This window comes from Sciurus vulgaris (assembly GCF_902686455.1).
Source record: "Sciurus vulgaris genome assembly, chromosome: 17".
In the NCBI taxonomy this organism is placed as follows: Eukaryota; Metazoa; Chordata; class Mammalia; order Rodentia; family Sciuridae; genus Sciurus; species Sciurus vulgaris.
Genome location: NC_136478.1, coordinates 26875510 through 26901319, shown reverse-complemented (window position 1 = coordinate 26901319; position 25810 = coordinate 26875510). Strand labels below are relative to the sequence as shown.

General features: G+C 51.7%; 2 protein-coding genes across 6 annotated transcripts in view; one reads left to right on the top strand and one right to left on the bottom strand.

Annotated features, from left to right (window-relative positions):
• The window catches only part of CNGB1 (cyclic nucleotide gated channel subunit beta 1), a 71948-nt gene extending 50708 nt beyond the window's left edge, over nucleotides 1-21240 (bottom strand). The window contains exons 1-11 of one of the 2 annotated variants that reach the window (XM_079117593.1): nucleotides 21214-21240; nucleotides 10048-10178; nucleotides 7452-7509; nucleotides 7142-7181; nucleotides 6341-6455; nucleotides 6211-6253; nucleotides 5489-5534; nucleotides 3281-3356; nucleotides 2965-3004; nucleotides 2451-2595; nucleotides 1490-1580 (exon numbers count right to left, since the gene is read on the bottom strand). In XM_079117593.1, the coding sequence (XP_078973719.1) occupies nucleotides 1490-1580; nucleotides 2451-2595; nucleotides 2965-3004; nucleotides 3281-3356; nucleotides 5489-5534; nucleotides 6211-6253; nucleotides 6341-6455; nucleotides 7142-7181; nucleotides 7452-7509; nucleotides 10048-10170 (777 nt within the window). In that variant the 5' untranslated portion in view covers nucleotides 10171-10178; nucleotides 21214-21240. Of the gene's footprint in view, nucleotides 1-1489; nucleotides 1581-2450; nucleotides 2596-2964; nucleotides 3005-3280; nucleotides 3357-5488; nucleotides 5535-6210; nucleotides 6254-6340; nucleotides 6456-7141; nucleotides 7182-7451; nucleotides 7510-10047; nucleotides 10179-13308; nucleotides 13349-21213 lie in introns of those variants that run through there. The other variant, XM_079117592.1, reaches the window with a different exon arrangement.
• On the top strand, nucleotides 17941-23990 carry SPMIP8 (sperm microtubule inner protein 8). Of its 4 annotated transcripts, none has more exons than XM_079117603.1 (8): nucleotides 17941-18050; nucleotides 18830-19054; nucleotides 19674-19735; nucleotides 20003-20177; nucleotides 20576-20637; nucleotides 20851-20915; nucleotides 21233-21265; nucleotides 22323-23990. In XM_079117603.1, the coding sequence occupies exons 2-8, from the start codon at nucleotides 18832-18834 to the stop codon at nucleotides 22351-22353; spliced, it is 651 nt and encodes a 216-aa protein (XP_078973729.1). In that variant the 5' UTR covers nucleotides 17941-18050; nucleotides 18830-18831; the 3' UTR covers nucleotides 22354-23990. The 4 variants fall into 4 exon arrangements, with proteins under 4 accessions (XP_078973729.1, XP_078973728.1, XP_078973727.1 ...); XM_079117602.1 differs by having other exon boundaries at nucleotides 20000-20177; XM_079117601.1 differs by lacking the exon at nucleotides 20851-20915.
• The last annotated feature ends 1820 nt before the right edge of the window (nucleotides 23991-25810 follow it).

The following is a 25810-nucleotide window of genomic DNA, read 5'->3' as shown; positions in this document are numbered from 1 at the left end:
CACGGGAGAAAGCGGGAAACCGTCACGGCTGTCCCCCGCCTCCTGCTTCACCCCGCTCCCAGCATGCGCAGGAGCAAGTGGACTTTTCCTAGGACTCCCCAAAATGCCCCACCGCCTCAGGCTCCACTCTCCCCTGCCGGGGCTCTTCTGCCTCAGAGGCCACCCCTGCTCCTGCCCTCTCCCAGCAGGACCACTCCCTGGCCCCCCCAGCACCTTTGCTAGGGCGGGACTCCCTGGAACGCCCTGCCTTCTGGCCTCTGTGGACAGCCTCCTCCCATCTGTCAGGAGGGTGGTCTCCAAGCTCCCAGCTCCTCCAAGGCCTCTCACCAGAGCACCCACTTCCCCTGACCCCACCCTCATCCTCAGGGCCCTGTGACTCTGGGACAGCATCTTCATCAGCTAACTGCCACTCAGCCCCTTCTCCTGCCTTGGAAAACCAGGATGTCGCCCTTCCTCTGCTGAGACCTGAGGAGGGCACAGCCTCGGCTCCCTGCCCACTTCCCTGAGCAAGGAAGAGTGTCAGGTGGACAAAGCCGGAAGTGCCCACATATGGAGCTGGGACACCTGGCTTCTGACTCCAGTCATGTGACCGTGGCTCACCTCTGTGGGCCTCAGACGGACCATAAAGTAGAGAAGCAGGACCCTGCTCTGCCCATAGACAATGAGGGAACTGCAAGAGGGGCTTTGAGGCTGAGTCTTGCTCAGGGAGCCAGATGGGGGTGCCCCCTGCTCAGATGAGCCAGGCTGGGCCTTGAGTGACCTGGAGGTCCAGAACCGGCCAGGCCTTCCTCGCTCCTGGGCCTCCACGCCGTTGCTTACAGATTCTTTCCTGCCTTCTCACATCCCTGGTGACCCATTGTTAGCCCCTGTTCATGTGGGACAGTGAGGCTCTGAGAGGGTGGTGGTCACATCCACCCAGCCAGGATGGAGATTGGGCCTTCCATGCCCAGTTCCAGATGCTTCTATGAAGATGTCTAATTGTCCCCAAGAAAGAGAGGCCAGGAAGGAAGGAAGGAAAGGGGTGACAGAGGCCTCGCTCGGCCCCCATGTTGGGGTCCTAGGTTGTCAGTGTTGCACGTGAGGCCTGCTGGTTTCCTGGGAACCACACTTCTTCCCAGAATATTCCGGGTCTCTCTTGTCGCTGGACCTTTGAGCATGCTTGGAGTTCACCTCCACTGGGAGGCTCTCCTTGCTGCTCCGGAAGGTGCCACCTCTGAGTCCCACGCCCTCTCTGCTCCCCACAGGGAAGCACGTTTCCATAGGACTGTGAGACCCTGGCAGTGGGCTGGGCTGGCGCTTCTCAGCCGGCAGCTACAGAGCTCAGAGAGTCTGTGTGGAGTGAATGCAGGCCGTGCAGACAGGCAGGGTTTGCGCAGCAGGATCCCTTCTTCTCCTAGTGCCCCCACCCTCCAGGGACCCAGGCCAACCACCCTCTCCTTACCTGAGCTCTCAAGACCCCCTCCCCCCACCGGCCAGGGCTGCCACTCACTGGCCCGGCACTGACCTGCTCCCCGGTTTTCCCACGGAGCACCGGCTGCGGCAGGGCCTTCTCCAGCCTGTGCAGGAGCCACGCTAGCAACCTGCAGGGAGAGCAGGCTGTGTTCTAGTGGGAATGCTCCTGGGGAAACTGAGGCCACAGTCAGCTCCCTCTGTCGGTCAATAGCAAGCCTGCCAGAGCCCCACCAGCTCCCAAGACCCTTTCCTCACTCCCCACCCCAGGGTGAGCTCTGCCTACTGCTCAGCTCCAGCAGGCAGCTCAGGCACCCCAGCCCCACCTCAGACCGGAGCTGGCCTCTCGCACACGGCCAGGGTGCGCGCATTTGGCAACCCTGATCCGCAGTTGTTGTTGTTGTTTGGTACCTGGGGACTGAACCCAGGACCACACATGTGCCAGAAAAGCACTCTACCTCACAGCTGCATGCCCAGGCCACCTCCCAACCCGATTAAAAATGCATATCCCCGTCAGCCTAGCAGTTCGATGTTCACTGATTTATTCTACAGATGTACAGATGCATGAGCCCCAGGATGTGTGTAAAGGCTACCGACAGCAGCAGAGGCGTGGAACAAACCAAATGTCCACCGCGTGGTTAAATAAAAGCTGCCTCGTCCACATGATGGAGCAGAGCATGTGCAGCTAATGGAAGAACGAAACAGAGCTTTGGGCATAAAACCACCTCGAGATACATTTTTTAAGTGAAAAAGCAAGGTGCAGATGCATGCCCATAGTTCACTCTTGTTAGGTGTGCATTTAAAGGGACAATGTCCTCACCTGGGGAAGGCAAGAACCCTGAGGTTGCCCTGGGAGGGACTCGGAGAGTCCTTTGAATTTTCTCCCTGGTACATGTGTTAATTTCAAACTTAAAATGCTAGTATTGTGAAGGTAGGGTGTTGGGCTGGGGCCAGGCACTGACCGTGCTCCCCATGGAGGCACGACATTTAGGAGGGCTCACCCTGCGGAGTCCCCAGGTGGTGGCAGGGCAGAGGCCTGGAAGCTGGGCTGGGGCTCTGGTGCTGGCTCCTCCTCAGGATGGGGCACGCAGGCGCTCTCTGGGACCTGCGGGGTGGGCTCTGTCTCCAGCAGGGGTTCTGGGGGCTCTGGGCGGCAGGGAGAGCAGAAGCTGAAGGGCCCATGGCAGGGCTTCACTTGGCCCCTCCAGGCCACCAGTCAGGCCCAAAGCACTAACCTGGCCAGGCGGGGAGACCCTTGGGACCATTCCAAACTACTCTAGCATGGAACAGAGCAGGACAGGGAGGGACTTGCCCAACGCCTCACAAGCCCTGGGGTCTCAGGCTCCCCAGCTTGGACTAGGGAGGGGTCTCCAGTGCCCTCCCATAACAACCCGCTCCCCAGAAGCCCTGAACCCCTCTCTCACCCGGGTGAAGGCTGAGGGTCTCCTCTGGGGTGCCCCATCCCCCAGCCCGGCTGATAACTCCCCCAGCAGTCCCTCCCGGGCCCCTCTCTACCTGGGTCCAAGGTGGCATCTACAGGCTCGGCAGTCCAGCCCTGGACAGGAGGCGGGAAGCAAGGTCGTTGGTGAAAGCTCTGCACATGCCCCATCCTGGCCAGCTGTCCCTGACCTGAGGCCAGTGTGGAGGGCTCTATCATGCACCCAAGTACTCCCATGGCACCGGGGCAGTGACTTCCCCTATTCATGATGCTCCCAGGAGGGAGTCACCTCAGGCCCCTGGGGGATAACCTGCTGGAGTAGTCAGGCCCCACCCCTTGGGCTCCCAAATCCTCCCAGGTGGCCAGTCGAGGTTCCTCCTGTAGTCCACTCACCTTGGAGGGTTTGGGGGGCTGAGGTAGCACTTTCTCCAGATTCTGCTCCAGCCACCGGAGTAGCCATGGGCTGGGCCTATGGAGAGGCCAATGGTCAGACACATCAGCTAACTAAGGAAGGGGCCAGGCTCACTCTCCTGACTGCCCACCAGCACTTCCTGGTCCTGGGCTCCTGTCCTGTCCAGTGGGATCTTGTACTGGATGCTCTCAAAGCGACGAAGGTGGTGGGGGAAGATGCCAACCTCAACTTCTGCTCCAGGGCTGGACCAGGCTCTGAACCACCTGACCCAGCTGTGGTCTCCTGGGGCAGCGGGAGGAGTGGGAGCTGCCTGGGGCTCCGGATGCAGCCTGGGGGTGGGAGGCTTATGACTGGGATAGACAGGACGGGCTTCATGGGAGTGTGAACTGTGTGGTCACAGGGCGCCCCATACTTAGAAGTTTTGTGTTTAATGCACTATTGCTATAATCTGAAAATTCTTAAACATTTTTAAAGAGGTCCTGCATTTTTATTTTACATCACTTATGTAGCTGGTCCCAGGGTCAAATATTGGGTCCCAGAACTATCTGGTCTCCAGAAAGGCCCACCCTCTTAAGGGAAGCTCCATGTTACCAGGGCAATTCTTCCCCAGGTATTGCCCTAAAGAAAACTGGGCACTCTTCCAATACCTGTTCAGCACAGATACTGACCAGTGACCTACCATGTAGCTACATTCATCCCTAGACTAGCTGATTAGTAACCTGCTCTCAGGTCCCCTCTTGCCTGGTGAGAGCTCTTTCTTTTCTTCTCACTTGAATAAATCCTACTCTTGTCTGAAGAGGAAGAAGAAAGAGAAGGAGGGGAAAGAAATGAAGAAGGAGGAGGAGGAGAGGAAGAAGAAGGGGAGGGAGGGGAAGGACAGGGGAGGGAGAGGGGAGGAAGAGGAAGAAGAAATAAAGAGAAGCCTGGTAAGTCCTCTGTCCACTCATTCATCTAGTTTTGTGTCCCCTGTGTGCTGAGTCCTCAGTGTATGCCAGATGCCATGCTGGGCAGCAGGCGTTCTGCAGTGACCAGGACAAAAGCCCCTGCCCTCAATGGGTCCAACTGAAGGAATGAGTGAAGAGTAACTGGAGTTGAGTGTATGATTGAATTTCCAGGAAAAACTGGAAACTGGAAGTTTCAGGCTCACTTTGGGGACCCACAGTGTCCTTAAAGCAGCAACATCTAAAAAACTATAGATTGTACATAAAAATCTGTATCTCTAGCTTTTCTTAAAACACCAGCCTTGAGTACACACCCACCATAGGAATGACATAATTCAGACTTTGGGGATGGTAGCAGAAGACCTCAGAAATGACTCTCCCAAATTAACAGGTAAATTACTGCAACTCCAACAGAGAACATGTGAAATACAGTCTGAATCACCTCTTTAAGAGTCCCTGCTCCTCCTGATGGGCACAGCCACAGCTTCTTGGGACAGGAGTGCCCTGTGTTTCTCCTCTGCCAGCAAGGCAATAATCTTTATTTTCCCTTTTCTCAAAACTGTGTCCAAGTTATTGGATTGGCATAGGGAATAAGGACTGAACTTTCGGTAACACTAGTTCTTCAAGTTTTGTATCCAGCTTTGTCATTTCTGCTAGTTCCTTTGTTAATGAATTAAATAAAACTTGAAAAAGAAAAAAAAAAAAAAAAAAAAGAGGCTCTTGCCACACTGGGCCTGCAGCTAGAAGCAGCTGGACCTGATTGGGGTCCCTCCTGGGCGGCACAGGCTCCCCAGATCGCCACAGCCCTCGCCTGTCCCGCTGCCCTAGGATGAAGCAGCCACCTTCCCACACCCGTCAGCTCTGAGATGCCAAACGCTATTGCCACCCGTGAGGCTGAATAACCGAGGACCCTAGGGTCCCCCGTCCTGGTGGTTCGAGCCCTGCTTCCAGGCTCCATCCGAGCCCACCTGTGTGAAACTTGTCTGTGTGGAGCTTTTCCACACCCCTCCCCCTTCCCAGAAGGTGTCCCCCGCCAGGGTGTCTACTGAGCAGCACAACCCACTGAGCAGCGGCTGGACCTTGTCCCCATTCTATGGATGACGAAATTGAGGTCTAGAAGAGGTGAGAGGCATGCTGGAAGTCACACACGGAGGTGACAGTAGACTCTGCTCCTGAACACAGGATGCTAAACTCTGGCCACACTGCCCGTCCCACAACACACTACAAGTGTCACTGACAGGCACTCACTTGGCGTCCTGGTCCCTGGGAGCCTCACTGGGTCCATCTGAAGATCCTGTGGGGTCAGAAAACAGAGAAAGGCAGGGAGGGAGGCCCGGGGAGGCCTGGGCAGGTGGCAGAGAGTCTGTCCGGAGTGCCAAGTGGCTGGAGGAAGGAGGTCTGGGCTGCAGCAGGACAACCAGACAGCAACAGGCACCGCCTACCTCGAGGAGCTAGAGAAGGGGTACAGAATGCTTTCCCTGTCACTCCAAAGGAATGGCAAATGTCTGAGGGGACACAGAGGCTTAACCTGATCACAGGATGTGTACACGCATTGGAAGAGCACATGGCACCTCGTTGGTATGCACAGACCTTGAATTTGTATGTAGTAGTTCAGAAGTAAATTTAATTTTAAAAATTTAAATGCATTAACAATTTTCAAATAAAACCATAAAGTCAATGAAAATAAAAAGAAGGAAGGAAGGAAGGAAAGAAGGAAGGAAGGAAGGAAGGAAGAGAAGGGAGGGAAAGAAGGAAGGAGAGAGGGAGGGAGGAAGGAAGATGGGCAACTGCAAGGGACCTGCCCAGAGCCCTGGGTCAGCCTCAGGCAGGCACCAAGGGGCCACTCACACCCAGGCTGGAGCCCAGGCAGTGAGAAGCCCTGACCCAGGAGGTCCCTCCCCAGGGGCAGGGCCCATCCCAACAGACCCTCAGCTTCCACCCTGAAAAGCCACCCTGCCTCCTGGTCTCACCTGCGTTTCCAGTACCACAGTGCCCAAGGATCTGTGCTCCGGTCTGCCAGGGACAGACAGGCAAGCATTGCAGAGAGCCCTGGCAGCTGCCCCCCACGGACCCCACCTCCTCCTCCAGCCCCAGCAGTACCTGAGCCGGGGCCTCTGTGCCGGCAGCGGTGGGGGCTGCCCTGCTGCTGCAGGCGGGCTGTGGTACCACCTTCTCCATGCCCTTCCTGAGCCAAGTCAGCACCCAACCGCTGGGACTGTCAGGGGACAGAGACACCATCCACCCTCAACACCCACCCCAGGGTCCAAGTGACAGGTCATAGTATCCCAAGGGACTTGGCTTGAATCAGACCCCCGTCTGCACCATGAGACTTCACACATATCACCTCCCTCCTGAGCCTCTATTCTTCTCTAGAAAGTGCCTGGAGCCCACCCACAAGTTGCTGAGTACAGCAGAGCCAGCCTCTCTCCATGTTCCTGCGACAGAAGGGCCAGACTTCCTATGGGGCATATCCCTGGAGGCCTGGGCTGACCAACCTACACAGGTCCCAGTCCCCCACCTAAGCCAGCCCCAGGCCCAGAGCTGCCTGGTTAGACAAGCATCATGGGCTTATACGTCTGAGCCATTCAGGAGATTCCATGCACAAGCCTAGATTTCTGGCTTCATTGGAAGAATAAGACTCTCTGGCTCTGGGGCAAAGGCACCTCACCCCTGAGATACTTCTGGCCCCCATAAAGAGGGCACCCATTACTACAGCTCTCTCCCTCCGTCTCTCCAGGTCATGATTGCCCATTTGACTCAGGAGACCCTCCACCCTCTGCCTAGCAACTAAGAATGACTACAGACCGAATGCAGTGCCCACCACTACCCCCCCAAAGTGGCTTCCAGCCTGGGAGGGAGTGGAGATGCCAGCCCTAGGGAGAGGCGACGGGGGTATAGTACCTGTTCATGTCAGGAAACATGGCAACCTGGGCCTGGAGGGCTGTGGGCAGAGGAGGAGCATCATTCTTTAGATCAAAGCCCTTATACAGGCCCATTTCTACCCTGCTGGGGAGGGCAAGTCAGAGGCAGGGGACAGGAGAAATCCTAGGGATCAAAAGGCCAGGGTTCCAGCCTGGCTCAGCTGAAAACTCTCCACGAACCCACCCTGAGCCTCTCTGAGCCTTGGTCTCCTCATCTGTGAAATGGGCTACCGCACGGCTATGAGGGAGACCTCAGCTTCCCTGCTGCTGGCCCAGCTTCCAGCACTCACCCTGAAGCCTCGAGTCAGCCGCAGTCACTGGCTCCTCATCAACAGGCTCTTCCAGTGGCTGGAGGGTTCAAACAGGACCATGTAAGCCCTGGGACCTGCTTTGTTCAAACAGGGGCAGCCCCTGGATCACTCACGAGGGACCCCTAGCCCCCAAAGGACTGAACAACTCTCTTCTCATGATCATCTCTATTAGTTCTGGTGGCCTCAAAGACTCCCTTCCTCCTAGCCCCAGGGGACCTTCACCCAGGGTGGCCATGGCCTCCCAGACTCCCAGCCTCTCCGTCCTATCATCTCCCCCCAGAAGCTGCCCCACTTCAGTGGCCTGAGAAGAGGGAGCAGTTGAGTCATGAAAGCTGGGGACAGGCTGAGGGAAAGTGACAGGGAGAGGAGGTCCCCACCCAGCCAGCCCTCCCTCCTCTGGCCTGAACTTTCCACTCCTCTCTAGCAGCTGGGTGGAGTCCAGCCTCTGTCATCTGCCTCTCACCTGCCTCTACAGCCACAACTCCTGTGACTACATCACCTATGTGCACACACAGACAAATGTGCAAGTGTACACACACACACACGAGTGTGCACACACACATGAATTTTATATATGTACAGATATGAATGTGTACACACATGCATCATCCAGTAACATAAACACATACACATACACCTACAAGATAAATGAATACACACATGAACACATGTACAAATATGCCACAACTCCTGTGACTACATCACCTATGTGCACACACAGACAAACGTGCAAGTGTACACACACACACACACGTGTGCACACACACATGAATTTTATATATGTACAGATATGAATGTGTACACACATGCATCATCCAGTAACATAAACACATACACATACACCTACAAGATAAATGAATACACACATGAACACATGTACAAATATACTCTGTGCACATGCACATTCATGCATATATACACTGCATGCTTCAACACACACACATGCACATGCAACCATGTGCATATGCACGCATGCACTCAGGCACACACACTCATATATATAAACCTGCCAGTGCAGATATACAGACATGTGCATGTGCACACAGATACATTTGCACATATAAAGACACATATAAGTATAAACATATACACATGCTCAGTCACATCAACAAGCATATGTACATGCTCATATTTGCATGTAGGTACAAACGTGCATATATACATATATGCTTGCACATCTGTAGCACACATGAACATACATGTTCACACAGAAAATGTGTATATACATAGAGAAAGGCAAATATGGAAATATACACACATATATATATAAACACCCAAAGGTATATACATGAACAAACACATGAATACATTCTCATACTCAAAATCATGCTTACACATAGTAACATGTCACAAAAACATGGAACCACAAATACGCTAATACATACGTACACATATGAACATATGTGCATGTATACATACATATAGATGTGCACAGACAATGGCAAGCATGCCCAAGTTGCAAATATGTGTGCACACAGATATAACACCAAAGACACACTACGGCACATGCATGCACACACATACACACACACACACACACACAAACCCTACAGTTATTTCTTAGACATGCCCTGCAGAACTGCAGTAGTGGCCTTTTCTCTGCCAGGAATGACCCATCTCTCCATCTCCCACACTGAAGATTCTGCCCCAACCTCTGTCTAGGAAGTATCCCCCAACCAGCTTCCAAGCTCCCATAGTTCTCAGCCTGACATATTTATTGACCCTTCCAGAAGGGTAGAGCTGAGGGCCCAGCATCAATTAGAAGCTAACTCAATTCCATTTAACTGAGCTGCTAAATTACTTGTCATCAGGCTCCTGAGTGAATGGAATGCAGAACTAGCAAGCTTTGATATGCTTGAAGGAAAATTCTAGAGAAACTCCCCTCAATCTGTGAGACATGAACCAGTGCCAGTGTGCAAATTGTTCTGGGTTCATGATGATTAAAAAGTTGCACCAGGATGTATATTAACTCCCTCCTTCTTAATCGAGAAAGTCTCACTACAAAACAGACACCAATTGAACTAGGCGGTGTACTAAGCTACACAGTAGATCTACATTCTGGGTCAAATTCCTAAAGTCATCTTGGACTGATAACAAATAGTTCATTGGCTGGCTCCTTGGAGCGGCTCTGCTCTAGACTCTAGGAGGTTGGTAAAATATAGCCTGTGCGCCATATCAAGACTATTGCTTGATCTTGTAAATAAAGTTTTATTGGAACACAGTCATGCTCATTTGTTGATGCATTATCCACAACTGTTTTCACACTGCAATGGCAGAAATGAGTAACAGAGATGGTGTAACCCACAAAGCCTAAACTAGTCACTATCTAGCCTTTTACAGAAACAGCCTTAGGCAAGCATGGTCCACTCTTTGGGCCTGAGTGTTCACCGTGTTTCCTTCTGACCCCACCTTTCTCTGTTGTAGAAGGTCCTTGGAGAGCAGGTGACTCATGCTAGGAAGTCCCTGCAGAGCGAGGCAGCCAGCCTGCCCCTCCTCACCCTCTGCTTCTCCCTAGGGAGGCACCCTCTGGCTCAGCCTCCTCCGTGGCTGTTTGACACTCTGGCACTGGTCTTACCTCTGGTTCCAGCTCCAGCTCCGACTCCAGTTCTGCTTCTTCCTCCTCCTCTTCCTCCTCCATCCTGGTCTTCTGAGGGGTTCCCGGGGGCTGAGGCAGCACCTTCTGGACCCAGCCCAGCATCCTGACACCTGTAAGTGACAGTTTTTAGGCCAAATTGAGCGCTTGCAGGTGCTCCCAGCACCTGTGGGCCACTTTTATGGGATACACATTTGCTTTTCTGCTCATCATCTTTAAAAATATTCCTGCAATTGTTTCTCCAGATAGTTACCTTACAGAATTACTTGAGGCCATGAGTAAATGTGTATAAAGAGGCTGGTTGCAACAGTGTTATGGCAAAAGATGAAAAATACACAAATATCCATCAGAAGAAGACTGGTTATTGGAAAGTACCTAAGTCTTCATCCTCAAGAGGAGCACGTGGGGGTAAATTATGAGAAATCCAATACTGGAATATAGGGGCCATTAGAAAGAAAGAAGCAAATCTGTTAGAAATAACAAGCGAAGTTGTACAGGGAGTGGAGTCATGAGCAGATCAGTTAGACTCTCTGTGCCTTAGTTTTCTTGCCTGTAAAATGGGCACACGGACACCTTGGGAGACTGAGGCAAAAGGATCACAAATTCAAAGCCAGCCTCAGAAGTTTAGTGAGGCCCTCAGCAACTTAGCAAGACCCTGTCTCAAAATTAAAAATTTTAAAAAAAGAGGGCAGCTGGGGATGTGGTTCAGCGGTTAAGCATCCTTGGGTTCAATCCCTAGTACCAAAAAATTTTTAAAAATTTAAAAAAAAGAAAGCACATTGATAGTACCTACCTCATAGGTAGATTGTGAGGATAAATGAATTGATAAGTGCAACGTACTCAGAACAGGGACCAGCACAAGCCCAGGGCTTCGTGAATGTTGCCTATGGCTACTACGTGGTGTCTAGTGAAAACGCCAATATGGAATATCATGTACTGCATAGTCATAACAACTAAAAATAAACTTTGTGGTTAACATATGAATGGAAAATCTGTTCTGTTTAAGATAACATTAACTGGTGTTTATGATTTTTAAATTTGGGGGGGGGTGTTGTACCAGGGAGTGAATTCAGGGGCACTCAACCACCAAGCCACCTCCCTAGCCCTATTTTGTATTTTATTCAGGGTCTCACTGAGTTGCTTAGCACCTCGTTTTTGCTGAGGCTGAGAACCTCCTGCCTCAGCCTCCCAAACTGCTGGGATTACAGGTGTGCGCCACTGCATCTGGCCAGTTTTTTAATTTTTAAGATAAAATGCCAGTTTTATGGCTTACAGGGATTGGGATTCCCACAGTCAGCCTCTGAGTCTACTGCCTTCAGTGAATGAGAAACACCTGGGACCATGTGGTAGCATCCCTGCAGTCACCACCGTACAGGTCAAGGCACCAACTCCCAGTCCTGGATAGCCCCTGCCAAGGCCATGCTGGACACCAGCCTGCACAAGGCCATGCCTCTCTGCCCCTCTCTGACAGGGACCCTGGCCCCAGGCTAGAAAGGGCAGACCCAGGCCCAGGATCCCTGCCCCAGCTCTCAGCTCCCCAGTGCCCTTGGCCACACCACCCTGACCTCTGTCCCTGCTCTGGCCTCAGCAGCCTGGCTTCTCTCTTGAGAAGGTGGGGACCCAGCTCTGGGTAAGGAGTCAGCTCAGACTCCAAACAGGTGAACTCTGGCCAGGTGTGACCCCTCTTGTCTTCTGGGTCCCTGTTGGGTGGAGTGTGTGGACGTAGTGATTTTCCAGATAGGGATAGTTCAAGGTCACACATTTAGGACCACAGATTCCACTGCAGCCACAGGCAGCTCCAGAGCCAGACTCGAGCAAAGTGCTGCACCCCTACCCCCAACCACATCCATCCCTACGACACCTCAGCCCAGCAAGGTCAGTATTCTCATCATGGAGCACAAACAGGCCAAAGGTCATTCCTGATAGTGACCAAGCTGAGTTTGCCCAATTTCAGCTGCCCCACTTCTTCCCCAGGGGGACAGACATTGCCAAGAGTTGGCCTTTTCTGCCGAATTTTTCTTTGATAAGCGGATGCTGGGGGTGGGCAGGGAAGAATGAAGGAACTCTGGATTGTGCAGAGGGCGGGGAGGGGCGGTGAGGGGCGGTGGGGATGGGAAGGACAGTAGAATGAGACAGACATTATTACCCTGTATACATGTACAAAAAGAAATTTAAAAATAAAATTAAAAAAATAAAGTGTGGGGGACATGGCTCAGTAGTAAAGTCTTTGCCTCCGATTTAAGTCCCCTGTACTGCAAAATAAAAAAAGCAAAGCCGGAACTTCACTTGATAACAAGAACAGTTTTTTGCCTGAAGCTGCTGCCCAACGTGAGGCAAGACCCTTGGCTCTCTGCCTCATTTGTAAAACGAGAGGGTGCAACTCAGTTCCTTTTCTTGTCTTTGATTTTCTTTCCTTTCCTTTCTTTCTTTTTCTTTCTTTCTTTTTTCTTTATTTTAATGTCTATGTTATGCAAAGCCTCATGTTTTTTTCCAAGCAAATATAACTTTAGAGTACATAGGACTTGAAATGAGGACAAAAAGAACCAAAAGTTCTTATTTCTCCATTTGCGGCACCTGTAACTTTTTGAATTCTTGTTTGTTATCTGTATCACCCTTTAAAAGATATGCTCCTTGCAATGTTCCCAGCACCTAGAACTGTATCTGGCACAAAGTAGATATTCAATACATATGTTTCATATTAATAAGTTAAAAGAAAAAAAAAAAAAAAAAGATTTGGCCTCTCTTGGCCAACTCTTTTGGTCTAGGGGCCAGACCTGCAGGTCCTTTCTCAGCAGGCAACAACCCTGGCTTGGTGTGAATCTTCTGGAAATGAATCTGGAAGCCCGTTTCCTTCTTCCCCTAGACACTGCCATTTCCTCCTGGATGGGGTGTTGGCGGCCCCACCCCCACCCATCTTGCTGCCACATCCCTGCTGACTCCACTTTATGGGAGGCTCAGGCCAGGCTGGGACCTAGGAGTGGCAGCCCAGGGAACCATGGTGTTAGGATTACCAGCATTTTCAGTATCTTCTGGGAAGCTGGTGAAAATCCAGATTGCTAGGTTCCCCCAGAATCCTCCAGGGGGGTCCAGAAATCGGCTTTTTACTCACACTAAAGTTTCAGCCCTGCAGAGGGAGAGGGAAGTGGGAGGAAGGAAAGCCGTGTCTTTCTCAGCCTGATTAAGTGCCTTGTTAGGAGCTGAGCATGTGGACACCCACCAAACCGCCACCTCATCCTGAATTACCTGCTCAGATGCCAACCGCCAGCCAGGAATCACCTTCTCGCTGCCACTCGCAACTGGCCTCTGAGGCACAGGGGGATTAACTGGCGGTGGCTGGGCCGTGTGCAAAGGATTAGCAGGTGCCAAAGCGGGGGCGGGGTGAAAGAGAGATGATTGATGCCCAGGAAGCCAACAGCAATCCCCAAGTGTTGAGCAGGGACCTGGGCCTAGATTGGGGGCCCTCGGGGTTGCCAGAGAACCTGCCCAGGTATCAGGGCCTGACTCCCCTTATACCTTGGCCAAGCCACAATCTGACTAGCTGTTAGGAGAATAATAGCTGAGAGCCCTGTGTGGTTCTGGGAGACTCCTCAGGGTGGCAAGAATTTGTTGACTCAGTCAGCAGGAGCAGATGTACCCCTGCTTCCCAGCCCCAATGAGAGCTTCCTGCCGGCTCTTCAATAGCTTGAGCCCTGCCAGAATGACCAGGGTCCAGGATTGAGACTTTAGTCCAAATCTGCATCAGTCAGGGTTCTCCAGAGAAACTGAGCCAATAGATTAAGAAGCCTCGGAACCAGAGAGGCCAAATGTAGAGGCCTAGTCAGAGGCCTCCGTCTCAGGGAAACTGTAGAAAGCAACTTATGCAAGTCCCAGAGTTGAAGGACCGAAGAACTTGGAGTCTGGTGTCCAAGGGCAGCAGCAAGAGAAGACACCCCACTCCAGGAGGAAGAACCAGAGAGAATTTGCCCCTCCTCTCTTCCCTGTTCCATTCAGGCCCTAGTCAATTGGACGGTGCCCTCACAGTGAGGGTACGTCTTCTCCACTTAGTTCACTGACCCACATGCCAATCCTCTTTGGAAACATCTTCACAGACACACCCAGAAGTGGGCTTTACCGATTCCCTCGGCATCCCTAATCCAGGCCAGTTGACACACAGAATTAACCATCACAGGATCCGAAGAAGACTGGTGGATAACGACTGCATCAGGTCTGAACTGAGCTGAAGCCCAGAGGGGTCCAAGGAACAGGGCCCCAGGGAAGAGGGTCTCAGAGAGGAGGCAGGACCTGGGTGGCAGATGGGGTCAATGAACGCCCAGCAAAGGGAAGGCAGGGACTTGACCACGTGCGACATTTGGGGAGCTCTTCCTGCCCACTGGGCAGTGCCAGCCCTGGCGTGTTGAAGAGGACAGACCCAGGGCCTGCCCTCGGAGGTCACATTCCAGGGAGGAGGTGGGGAAGAAAAGGAAGGGCAAATTAAGAAATATTGCAAAGTATGCCAAGAGCCACCAAAGAGACCAAGAGGACAGAGACGTATGTTGTGAAGGGACCTGGGTAGGAGGCCTCCAGGAAGAAGCAGATCCGTATTTGAGCTGAGACGTGAAAAGCAAGACGACTCTACCGGGAAAGATCAGAGGGGCGGTGCTACAACCAGGGGACACTGCCAGGGGGAAAGTCCCGAGGCTAGAATGAGTCCTGAGGGACAGAAAGGGCACAGGGGACGTGCAGCTCAGTGGTCTGGAGGGGTGGGGAGAGCTGAGGTTGGGAAGCAGGCGGGGTGAGACCCCACAGGGCCTCTCGGCCTCAGAGGGTTTGGCTGATGGATCATGGAAGCCCTCGCCTGAGCTCATTCCAGCTGCTGAGCAGAACTCCTTACACCGGATATTTACAAACCACAGGAAGGCATGGCTCCCAGTTCTAGAGGTCAGAGGTCGAGGGGGCAGCAGATTTGGTGTCTGGTAAGAGTTTGTTCTCCAAGATGATGCCTTCCATGCAGCCCCTGACGGAAGAGGTGAGCAAGCTCTCTCCCGCCTCTTTTAGGGGGGCCCAGTCCCATCACAAGGGTGCAGCCCCGGGACCCCACCTCTCACCACTACAGCCTGGAGATTAGGTTTCAGCATATGGGTTCCAGGGGACACACACATGCAGCCCCAGCCTCAACAGGGATTGAGCAGAATGTGTGTGGCTGTTGTCTAGAGGGCAGATGTGGGAGCAGGGACTGGTGGGGACATTCAAGCCTGAAGAGGGACAAGCTAATCTGTGACTAGGTGACCCCCCGATATCCCCCCTCTGGTGCAGGGCTTCAAGACTTCTGATGTGCACCCCCTCCCAAGGCCAGGGGCACGGAAGAATGTTCTTTCTGCTGGCAAGGACAAACCCAGGGACACAGCTCAAGTTGTTCCCTGTCCTTCCCCTATAAACATGCCAGGCTGCAGAGTCCAGAGATGCTCCTCAGGGCACCTCCACCCGGACTTCCGCAGTAAGAGCCTGCCTGGGCTTGTGAGTGGTGACCTGCGCACCCAGTGATGGTCACCCTTGCCTCAGGCCTGATGGGGACAGATGACAGGGCTTGGACGAGGCTGGTGGCAATAAAGATAGGAGGAGAGAAAGGGAGGTGTTGGTTAAGCTTGGATAACTGGGCAGTTTTACCAAAAATGGGAGTCTGGGGGTTAGAGGAGGAAGAGTTTTGAAGGGAAAAAAATGATTTCTGATTTGTTAAGTACAGAGGTGATAAAGTGTGCGTGTGTATGTGTGTGTGTGTGTGTGTGTGTGTGTGTGTGTGTGTAGAGAGACACTCCAATGGTCCATGTATACAAAAGTTCAAGGGGTGAATAACCTGATGTACCTATGGCTGCAAATGTACCTAATAATATCATAAAGAAAAGCAGCAGTTACACTCCAAGACAGAGGAATGGTTGCTTCTTGGGTTGGGGGTCATGATTATTCAGAAAGGGGGATGTGAGTGGAAGTTTCTAGAAAGTCACAACACCCCATTTCTTGCTTTCTTTTATGCTGGCAGTTGTTTTTAAAATGCCTTTAATGAGGAAGAATTTATATACCATAAAATGCATCTGTGATGTGCATGTCTGTCAATGATTTTTAGTAAATTAAACTGTGCGATTTTCTCCACCATCTAGACCCAGGTCCTGGCCGACAGTCTCTCTCCACTCCCCGCTCCAGCCCAGGCAGCACAAATCTCCTGTGTCTGCATTTGCCTCATCTGGACGTTTCATTTAAGTGAATCTTATAACATGTGAGGCTTGTTGGATGTGGGGGATCACGCCTGTGCTCTTAGGGACTTCAGAGGCTAAGGCGGGAGGGTCCCAAGTTCAAGGTCAGCCTCGGCAATTTAATGAGACCTTATTTCAAAATAAAAGATAAAAAGAATTGGGGATGTTGGTCAGAGGTAGAATGCCCTTGGGTTCCATCCCCAGTACTAGAGGGGGAAATGTAGGGCTTTTTGAGACTGGCTTCATTCCTGTAGGCTGTTTTGGGGGTTCATCCATCTCGGAGACGTATACTTCCCTTCTTTTTACTGCCCAGGAGCATTTCCATGGTACAGGCATACTGCAGTGGCCTATCAACTCACGAGTCTGTGGACACTGGGCTTATGTCTACTTTTTGGCTACAAATCACGTTGCTATGAAACATGGGCACGCAAGCTTCTGTGTGGACATAGACTTTCACTTCTCTTGGGACAATCCCTGAGGGTAGAATCTTCCATACGACCCCATCACACTGTAAATTGATGGTTTCACTTTTTAAGAAACTGCTTGACTGTTTTGCAAAGGAGTAGCCCATGTCTTGAATTGGATAGTACTTATAAGGGAGTCTCAATTTATAAATCACTACTGGTTAAATTATATTTTGATGTACTTTCTCTTTTTTTCCTTTGTGGTGCTGGGGATTGAACCCAGGACCTTGTGCTTGCAAGGCAAGCACTCTACCAACTGAGCTATCTCCCCAGCCCTTGATGTACTTTCTTAATTTCTTTTTTTATAGCTATAGAAGAGTCAAAAAATTGGGTAAATGGTGGTGAGGGGAGTGAACTCTGGGAGTTTCCCGTTAGAAGAAGGATTTGGGGATGCTGCTCTGGGGTCTCTAAAGAGGGTGAGGTGGGAGCAACAGTGAACCAAACCCTGCACAAATCTAAGTCAGGTTTAAGACCCCTCAGGTTCAGAACCTAGGCAGCATATGCAAAGCATATGCTAATATATGCAAATCAGATCAGCTCTACCTGCTTTCCTCAGCCTAGGGGTCCTAGTCCCAGGGCTTTTGGGTGCTGGGCTCGGGCACTCACAGCCTGGCCTTCCTGGGAGGGAGGAAACCTGCACCTCTACAGGTCGCTGGGGGTGGAGTATCACCTGCTAATCCCTGACCTGCTGAGGCCACCACTCTCCCTGATCCCCACAATGACCCTGGATACTGGTCACAGCTAATCTCCACCCTAGAGGCCAAAGGGCTGGCAGACAGCACCTTTCCTGCACTGTAGTGTGCAGGAAGCAGAGAGCCCTCCCAGCTCCTGGGTACCGCTAATGCAGAGCCTAGGATCCTTGCCCAATACAGACAGAAGCCTTGAGGTCCAGAGAGAGACAGTAACTAGTCCAGGGTCACACAGCCTGGGGTGGGCTCAGCACCCATCCTTGATCTGCCCTGGCCTGGTCACTCCGGGGAGTCCCAGCTCCCTCTCTGACATTTCCCAAGACACCTGGCTTGTGCTGAAGCTGGGGAGAGCATAACCTTCAGGAAGGCTGAAAGGACGTGCCCAGACACAGGGACCCTGGCAGCGGGCCCTTCTCAGAGCCTTGTGGTTGCCAAGGAGCAGTGTCCTCACAATCAGGCTGGAGTGGGCGTTGTCTCTGCACAATGTTTCCTTATTCTGCTGTCTACAAGGCCTAGCCCACCTCCTTTCCTCTCCTGCCCACTGAACAGTCAGAAGAGCAGAGAGTCCTTATAAGCTTGTGCACCCGGGCCTGTGCCCTGCAGATGAGGTAGTTACTGTCGGTGGGTCAAAAGTGGGGTACCCTCTCTGCCTTCCTCTAACTTCTACTTCCCTGCCCTTCCCCAGCCCCTGAGGCAACTTCCTATGCTATGTCACCATGCTGTCTCTGTGGTCCACTGTCCTCTCTCCTCTGGCCCACCTAGCTCTTGCCTCAACTCTCACTGAGAGAAAGCAAGCTAAGTCAACAAATTTTCACTAAAATGTAAATGACTGAAAGGGGCTTCTGGAAATATCTGCTATTTAAGGTGGGGGGAGGACACTAGGTAGCCAGCAATGATTTTCTAGTTCATGTATGTCATGTCTCTCTTTGGTTCCATGTCTCTCTGTAAAATTTTGGGTAAATGCCAGACACCTTAGCTAAGGAAATCCAGGATTGGTCACCTAGGGTCACATAGCATTCTGAGTCACATTCTGAATCCACTTGCTTCACCTTTTCCTTTTTTCTCTTTAATAGATTCAAACACCACCTCTTCTAGACCATTCCTTGAATTCCCCAATTCCAGTCTCTCCAAACAGGCACACCCTACACTGACCTTGCAGCCTGTGTGTGTGCACACATGTGTGGCCATGTGTGAGTGTGTGCATGTATGTTGAGTGTCCCTGCCACTACATGTGGGACCTCTGAAAAATTACCTGGCACATAGTAGGTGCTCAATTAACACTTGACAAGTAGACACATCAGCATAGGCTAAGATTGTGTTCCTGCACGGAAGGTTGTGTGACTGGCATAAGCCCAGGGTGAGCCCCTCTACCTGCTTTTCTCCCCAGCCATGGCCCGCATCATTGACCTAGTGCCCTGGGACGATGGTTCCACCCACCTGTATGCATCCCCAGCCATCCTGCTCCCGATACCTCGGCAGCGCAAACAGTTGGCCAGTGTGAAGCAGCAGCTCTACCACCCAGCCCTGCCCACCCTGCGCCGCATGGACATGGACTCTGTCAAGGCCTGCCTCTCAGACGAGCACAGCCAGTCCACCACCTACTGCCGCAGAGGTCAGGCCGCACCCCACTCCCTGGTGTCTCCGTGTAGTTGGATGTACAGTCATCTTATTATGAATGAGGCTCAGCATCTTTTCGTGTTTAGGGGCATTTTTAATTCTTATATTTGGGTGTGAATGGCCTATGCATTGTTTACCCATTTTTCTTTCTTTTCTTTTCTTTTTTTCCTGTCTTAATTTATGCTCTTTCAATATTACGGAAATTGCCTTTCATCTGTAAAACTAGTAGAAACCATTTCCCATTTGCCTTTTGGCTTCTTTTCTGTTTTTGCTATGTGGAAATTTATTTTTATGGAGTCAAAGTTGTTGATCTTTTCTTTTAAGTTTCTAGCATTTTAGTTAGAATTAGGCCTTTCCCACCCCAAATTTAGAGAAATTTTCCCACTTTTTCTTCTAGTATTTCTATGGTTTCATTTTTTTTGCACTGAAATCTTTTACCTATATGGGAGTTTATTATATCATAAGAGGTGAAGCTAAAGATACTGTTTTACCTTAGATGTTTAAAAACTATCCAGTATCTCCAAAAAAAATTTTAAAGCACGAATCTCTCTTGCATGATCCTGGGACTGATAGTGAAAAAATACTTCTCTTCTCCCTCTCTCTTCTTTCAACAGATGAATTTGACAACGCCCACTTCACACTCCTGGGAATCCCCAACCAACCCCTGCATTGCTTGGTGAGTGTTACCTCTAAGCCCGGGTTTGCACAGAGGCACAAGCCTACACCCAGTCCCAAGCACCTCTGGACTCTACTCCTAAGCACGTCCTCAGTTACCTGTTTGGGGCCCCACCATCACCACCCAATCTGAGTCTCCAACTACAAGCACACACTGGGTCAGATGGGTCAAGTGTCAGCTCAGGGCTATGAGGTGATCCGATATCACACCCGCTGACCCAAGTTCCTGCTTCGACTGCTGTAATCCTGACCCCCTAAACCCTAGCAGGACATCACGCCAACTGGCCAGAAGCTCCACTGCAAGTACCGCGAGGGAAAGCTGGTGCCCATTGCACCAGGCATAAACCGGATCGACTGGCCCTCCTTCACGCGCGCCATCGAGGACTGGTCCCACTTCGTGTCCACTGCCGGGGAGTTCAAGCTGCCTTGCCTGAACAACGGGGGTTAGTCTCCCAGCTGCAGATGATGCTCTAGAGCTGGGGGAGGTTGCGGGGCACTTGGGTCATTGCTGTAACAGGGGTAGAGGACCACCGGCTGAGGCAGGCAACCTCAGGAACAGGGTAGGGGAGCTGGGGAGCAACTGGGGCTCCTCCAGCAAGCGCAACTGAGACCAGCTGAGGGACTTGGAGGCGGCGCTCATCTTGGGGAAGTAGCAGGGGGGCCAAAGCCAGGCCAGGGGGAGCAACCGGGCTGGGACGGAGTGCTGAGCTGGTTCTGGAACTGGGGGAGGCTTTGGTTGGGCTGGGCGGTCGAGGCGGCTTGCTCTGTGGGCGGGGCTTGGATGAGGAAAGGCGGGGCTTGTGGGAGTGGGTGGGGCGTCCAAAGTGGGCTCTTTCCTCAGTGGAGAGGTTCAGCGGCTACGCAGTACGGTATTTGAAGCCGGATGTGACTCAGAACTGGAGGGTAAGGAAGATGCTCGCTGACCGGTCCCCAGGGGTCCTGGTGGGCGTGACTAACGCAGAGGAGATGCGAGGGATAGGGAAAGGGAGGAAGGGAGGAGCGCAAGTTCTTTCAGGCTCCAGGGCTAAGATCTGCAGTAGGAAACGCCGTGGGGGGCTGGGTGGGTGTCAGAGCTCCCGGGCTGACCAGCGCCCCCATCCCTGTGGCCCACCCCAGTACTGCGTCAACCAGAACCCCAGTCTAGACCGCTACGGACAGAAGCCCCTGCCTTTCGACTCCCTGTAAGTGAGGCCACGAGCCCCAGGACGTCATACCTGGAGAGAGGGTGGGATCTCAGCCCCTTTTCTAGCACACACAAGGGCCCAATGGCCCTTGAAAATGTGAAGCCCGGGAAATATTAATTGGTTCAAATACAGCATACGAAAATTGTGATTTCGAAATGAATTCCTACCAAACGGAGCACCTTGTCATCTCTGGCAATTTCACCCTTTCGGAGTAGAGGTGTTAAGTGGGATGAAGGGCTATGTAATCATTTCGGTTTGCGGGCGGGGAGCGGTCGCCTCTGCACCCGCAGCTCACCCTCCGCGTCCTTTCGCAGGAACGCGTTCCGGCGCTTCGGCTCCAACTACAGGTAGGGGAACGGCCACGCCCCTGCCCGCAGCCGGCTACGCCCCGGTCTGGCAGCTCTTGCGGGCAAGGCCGGAGGAGGGTGTTCAGCCCACGCTCAGATCCCTCTGCCCTCCAAGATCTGGGACCAGCGAAGGAGGAATCTCTATCCGCTTCGCTCGGTAGAGATCCTTTCCTGGCAAAAAGCTCGGCTCCCCGGGGGGTTGGGGTGGGCGTGGAAAGGAGCTCATATGCCATCAGGATTGGCCCAGAAGAGGAGAGCATTACCTGGGAGGATTAAACAGGAGAGCCAAGAATCTACCTTCTTGGATGTGGACAAGTAGGAACGGTGCTCCAACGGGGTCACCCCCGTGAGCTGAGACTCAGGGATGGGAATGAGAACGGGGAGTGCCGCAAGATATTCTAGTATCTTCATAATATGACCATCTCCACCCCTACTTTGTGCACTTCAGCAATACCAGACTCCTTGGTGTGCCCCAAACCCACCAGCGCAACCCAAAACTCTTCCAAACCTTTTCTTGTGCTGTTTCAGCACCTAGATGGTCTTTCCTCCTCTGCCTGGAAAAATCCTCACTCTTGGAAGGCCACCCTGGTTGTTCCATTCCCCTGGAAGACTTTCCTGAGCCTCTGCCTCTCCCACCAGCTCACACCCCCTCCATTTGGTCACCACCAGGCATCCCTAGCTTATGGCGTCCAGGCTGCTGCATTCTCATTATTGGTGGAAAGTTGCCCTTCCTCTCCCCATGCACACAGGGGAAAGCTTTCTGCTCTTGACTACTGTATGATGCCTAACAGAGTAGGTTCGTTAAATGACTGAAAAATGAGAGAAGCAGTTCATATTTAGGGGGTCTTGGGAAAAGAATGAGGTGAGGGGGACAAATTTGAAAACCAAGAACAGCCAAAAATATATTAAAGGAAATAGGGAGCTATCAGGCTATTGGGCCACACAGAGGCTGGGTGGAAACTGTTTTCAGAGAATTGAAAATAAGAAGGTGGATTTTGGGGAAAGACCTGGAGAAAAACAGACTGGAGTTTTCCACATCACCCCTTTCTCCCCACAGTCGCATCAACTATCTGACTCCCTGGCATTAATCTATGAAGAGGAGGCCAACCCCGGGACTGCTGAAATGTGCCACCTCAGGTTCCCCAGTGGGACAGAAGGCATCTCCCCAGGAGTTCAGCCAGACTAGAAATAAACCTAATGCTCCCTATATGCACTTGTGTGTGTGTGTTGGTTACAGAGGCTGACACAGGGTCAGGATCACTGGATGACTTTACCCTTGCCTGTCCCTGTCAACTCCTGAAGGACCACTGCAGAACTAGAGAGGGATGTTTGGAGACCTCGGGTAGGAATGTCAAGGTCGAAGCCTTAAGCCCAGCCAGGGCTGAAGTGCAAGGGCAGGCCTGGGAGTTGGGTTTTCCTTGTGCACCTGTTCCTTGCTTGCAGTCCCACCCCCAAGCCCCCTTCACCTCAGATCCCGAATTTGAGCCACAGGAGAAAGGGAGGGTGTTAGAAAGAGATCTGTTGGTGCCTCTTTCCGAAGCCCTCACTATACCAGTATATATGGAGGCCAGGGCTCAAGAGGTAGGAACTTCGAGAATAACACTAGCCCTCGGTTTTGGACCCTGTGTTATACTACTCAGAACACATTATCATCTGAACCAGCTTTTTCTCTGGGCCTCACAAGCACCCTAGTGAGTGAGCTGAACCAATGCTGCCTATTTCACAGATAGAAAAAGAGGCCCAGATCAAACAGATAGTCAGTCTTGGGCCAAACCCAGAACTTAGGTCTCTAGTCCCAGCACTTGGCACAGTGCTCAACTTTTGTAGAAGAAATTATTTCCCTGAATCATGGTCTTTCTGCTTAACTTTGGGTAATAAATACGAAGATGGGTTGCATGTGGTTTGATCTGCAAAACCTGCCTTTTAGACCAGAGGCTGATTTCAATTTCTTTCAGGGGTGGAGGTGAGTCATTGCCCTTACACAGAGGTGAGGAACCACGGTGCCATCTCTCTATGCAAATGTATAGGCTCTGCTGACAACAGAGCAGAAGACTGGAGCCTGGGGAGGAATGGACAGGAAGGAGTCAACACATCATGGAGCCTCTTCTTCCTCAGGGGCCTGGTGAAGATATACCCAGCCTCCTGCCATTTCATGCACAAGTGCTTTCCCATAAGCTCAGCTGACAGTACCTGTTGGCTTGAATCTTGGGAGGCCACTCACAGAGCCCCCTGGGGCTCCTGGGCCACATTCTACAGCACCAGAATCCCCTCCAAATGCCAGAGAAAAGATGGATTTGCCCAAGGCTCACAGCAGGATGCTAGAGTCTTGGTCTGGATGAGAAGGGACACTAGTCAGCTCTAGGGAACATGCTGAAACATATAAAAGGGAATAAAGTGGGTTTTATTCCTGGCCCCATTTCTTGGTGAGCAAGTCCATCCAAGAATGTGACCCAGCAAACATTTGCAGCCTTTGCCTGGGCCAGCTCTGTGCTGGGTGCTGGGGTGGCACAGACAAGATGCCATCCCTGCCTCTAGAGGGTTCCCATCCAATGGGAGAGACTGGTGGGCCCGGCTGGTGCAAACCAGAAACAGTGTTCTTCCAGCCCAGGATGCTGTGGATGGTTACTCACCCCAGCAACTTAATTACAACTTCTCGTCCACCAATTGTACATTTAATCCTGATTTCATAAACATAAGAAAAAGTGTGCCTAAGAATAAAGGAACTGAGAGTAGAAAGGCCTACACAGCTTGATTGAGTGGGCACTTCCTATATTTAAGTGGAAGGCAATGCACTAAGTGCTTTGCAGGCCCCATTTAACAGTTGACAAAATGGACTTGGAGAAGTTAAGTGACTGGCAGAGTTGGGAATTGACAAGATCACACAGGTAGTGACTGGCAGAGTTGGGAATTGAAGCCAGCCTGTCTGGCCCCTACTTGGGGTCACCACATTCTACTGCTTTCTCGCTAAGAGAAGGAGGCTAAGAGTGGGGGAGGAAGCCAGAGGGGGCTTCCTGGGGCTGGGACACCTGGGCTTAGAAGGACGACAGGATGTCTTATCAGAAAGCTCTCAGAAGCTGGGCATGGTGGTGCCCCTACAGTCCCAGCTATTTGGGAAGCTGAGGTGGGAAATTCGCCTGATCCCAGTATCAACCTAAGCAACAAAGACTATCTCCAAAAGCAAAAACAAAAGCAAGCAAGCAAGCAAGCTGCTCTCAGGGTTGCTGCTGATGGCCACTGTCTCCCAGCATCCTCCTCTCATCAGCTTCTGAGGGTTCCTTTCTCATCATAAATCAGATCACATCAGAAAATCAGAAATCTTCACCACCGGCAAAATCTTGGGGACAGCCCAGCCACCATGACCTGGTCTAGGCCTTCCAGGTCCAACCCCAATTCAATACCCTGATCCTTTTACACCAAAATAAACTCCACCCACATTTTCACTGTCCCAAACACCCAGGTTCGCTCTGCCTCCAAAAATTGGTTCAAAACTATCATTCCACCAGAAATGCTTTCTCCACCTCTTCCTACCCAAAGCTCACCCTTTTCTTTCTGACAGGCTCCTCTCAAGTCCTCCCTTCTCCCCCTATCCTTCCCCGAGACCTGAGAACAGGCAGTGTAGCTATTCAGAGGACTCACTCATGTCCTGGGGCCCATAGTGGACTTGCCTGCCTCTTATCTCTCTAACTGGGGCTCAGGGATTAGGGCTTGGAGTCACCCAGAGCCAAAACACTGTTCTGGATTAAATGAGATAACTACCATAAAGTAATAGTAGTGTTTAATACAAAACAACACTTACAACACACATCACAACCCAGGGCCTGGGGCTGGCCCTGGGACAAGTTTAGGAATAGGATGAGGATTCCAGCTGAGGGTAAGATGGGATGAGGGTTGGGGGACCTCTGCACATCATATTTTGTACTATATATCAGCAGTCTTGACTTTTTGGGGGGGTACTGGGGACTGAACCCAGGGGCGCCTAACCACTGAGCCACATTCCCAGCCTTTTTTTAAAATTTTGAGACAGCGTCTCACTAAGTTGCGTAGGGCCTTGCTGAGTTGCTGAGGCTGACTTCGAGCTCAAGATTCTGCTGTCTCGGCCTCCCGAGCCACTAGGATTACAGGCACGTGCCACAGCCCCCAGCAGTTTTGACATTTTTGACCCTACTTTTTGATTCATGAAAACTCCAAACCCTCTCATCTGAAGTTCCTGCTTAGTGCCCTGTTGCACCCCCTGGCAAACAGCAGGTGCTCAGTAATCCTTGTGGATGAACAAAGGTAGGAATGCAGACCCAGGGTGAGGATGGAGACACGTGTATTGAAGATGGGGACTCCACAGCTCCCTTCTCCTTCCCCCACCTTTTTTACAGGATATTCTGGCTGGAATTTTTGTAGGTTTGAGAAAATCAATAGTAACCAAGGCTCTTCCTGGAGGCGTGAACTTTAAGGAACAAAGAAACCACTTACTTAAGGATTGAATGTGGAGCTTGTCACCAGTCTGACCAGGGGATCTTAGGTGAATTTCTGTGGCCTGAGCAGCCCAAGGAC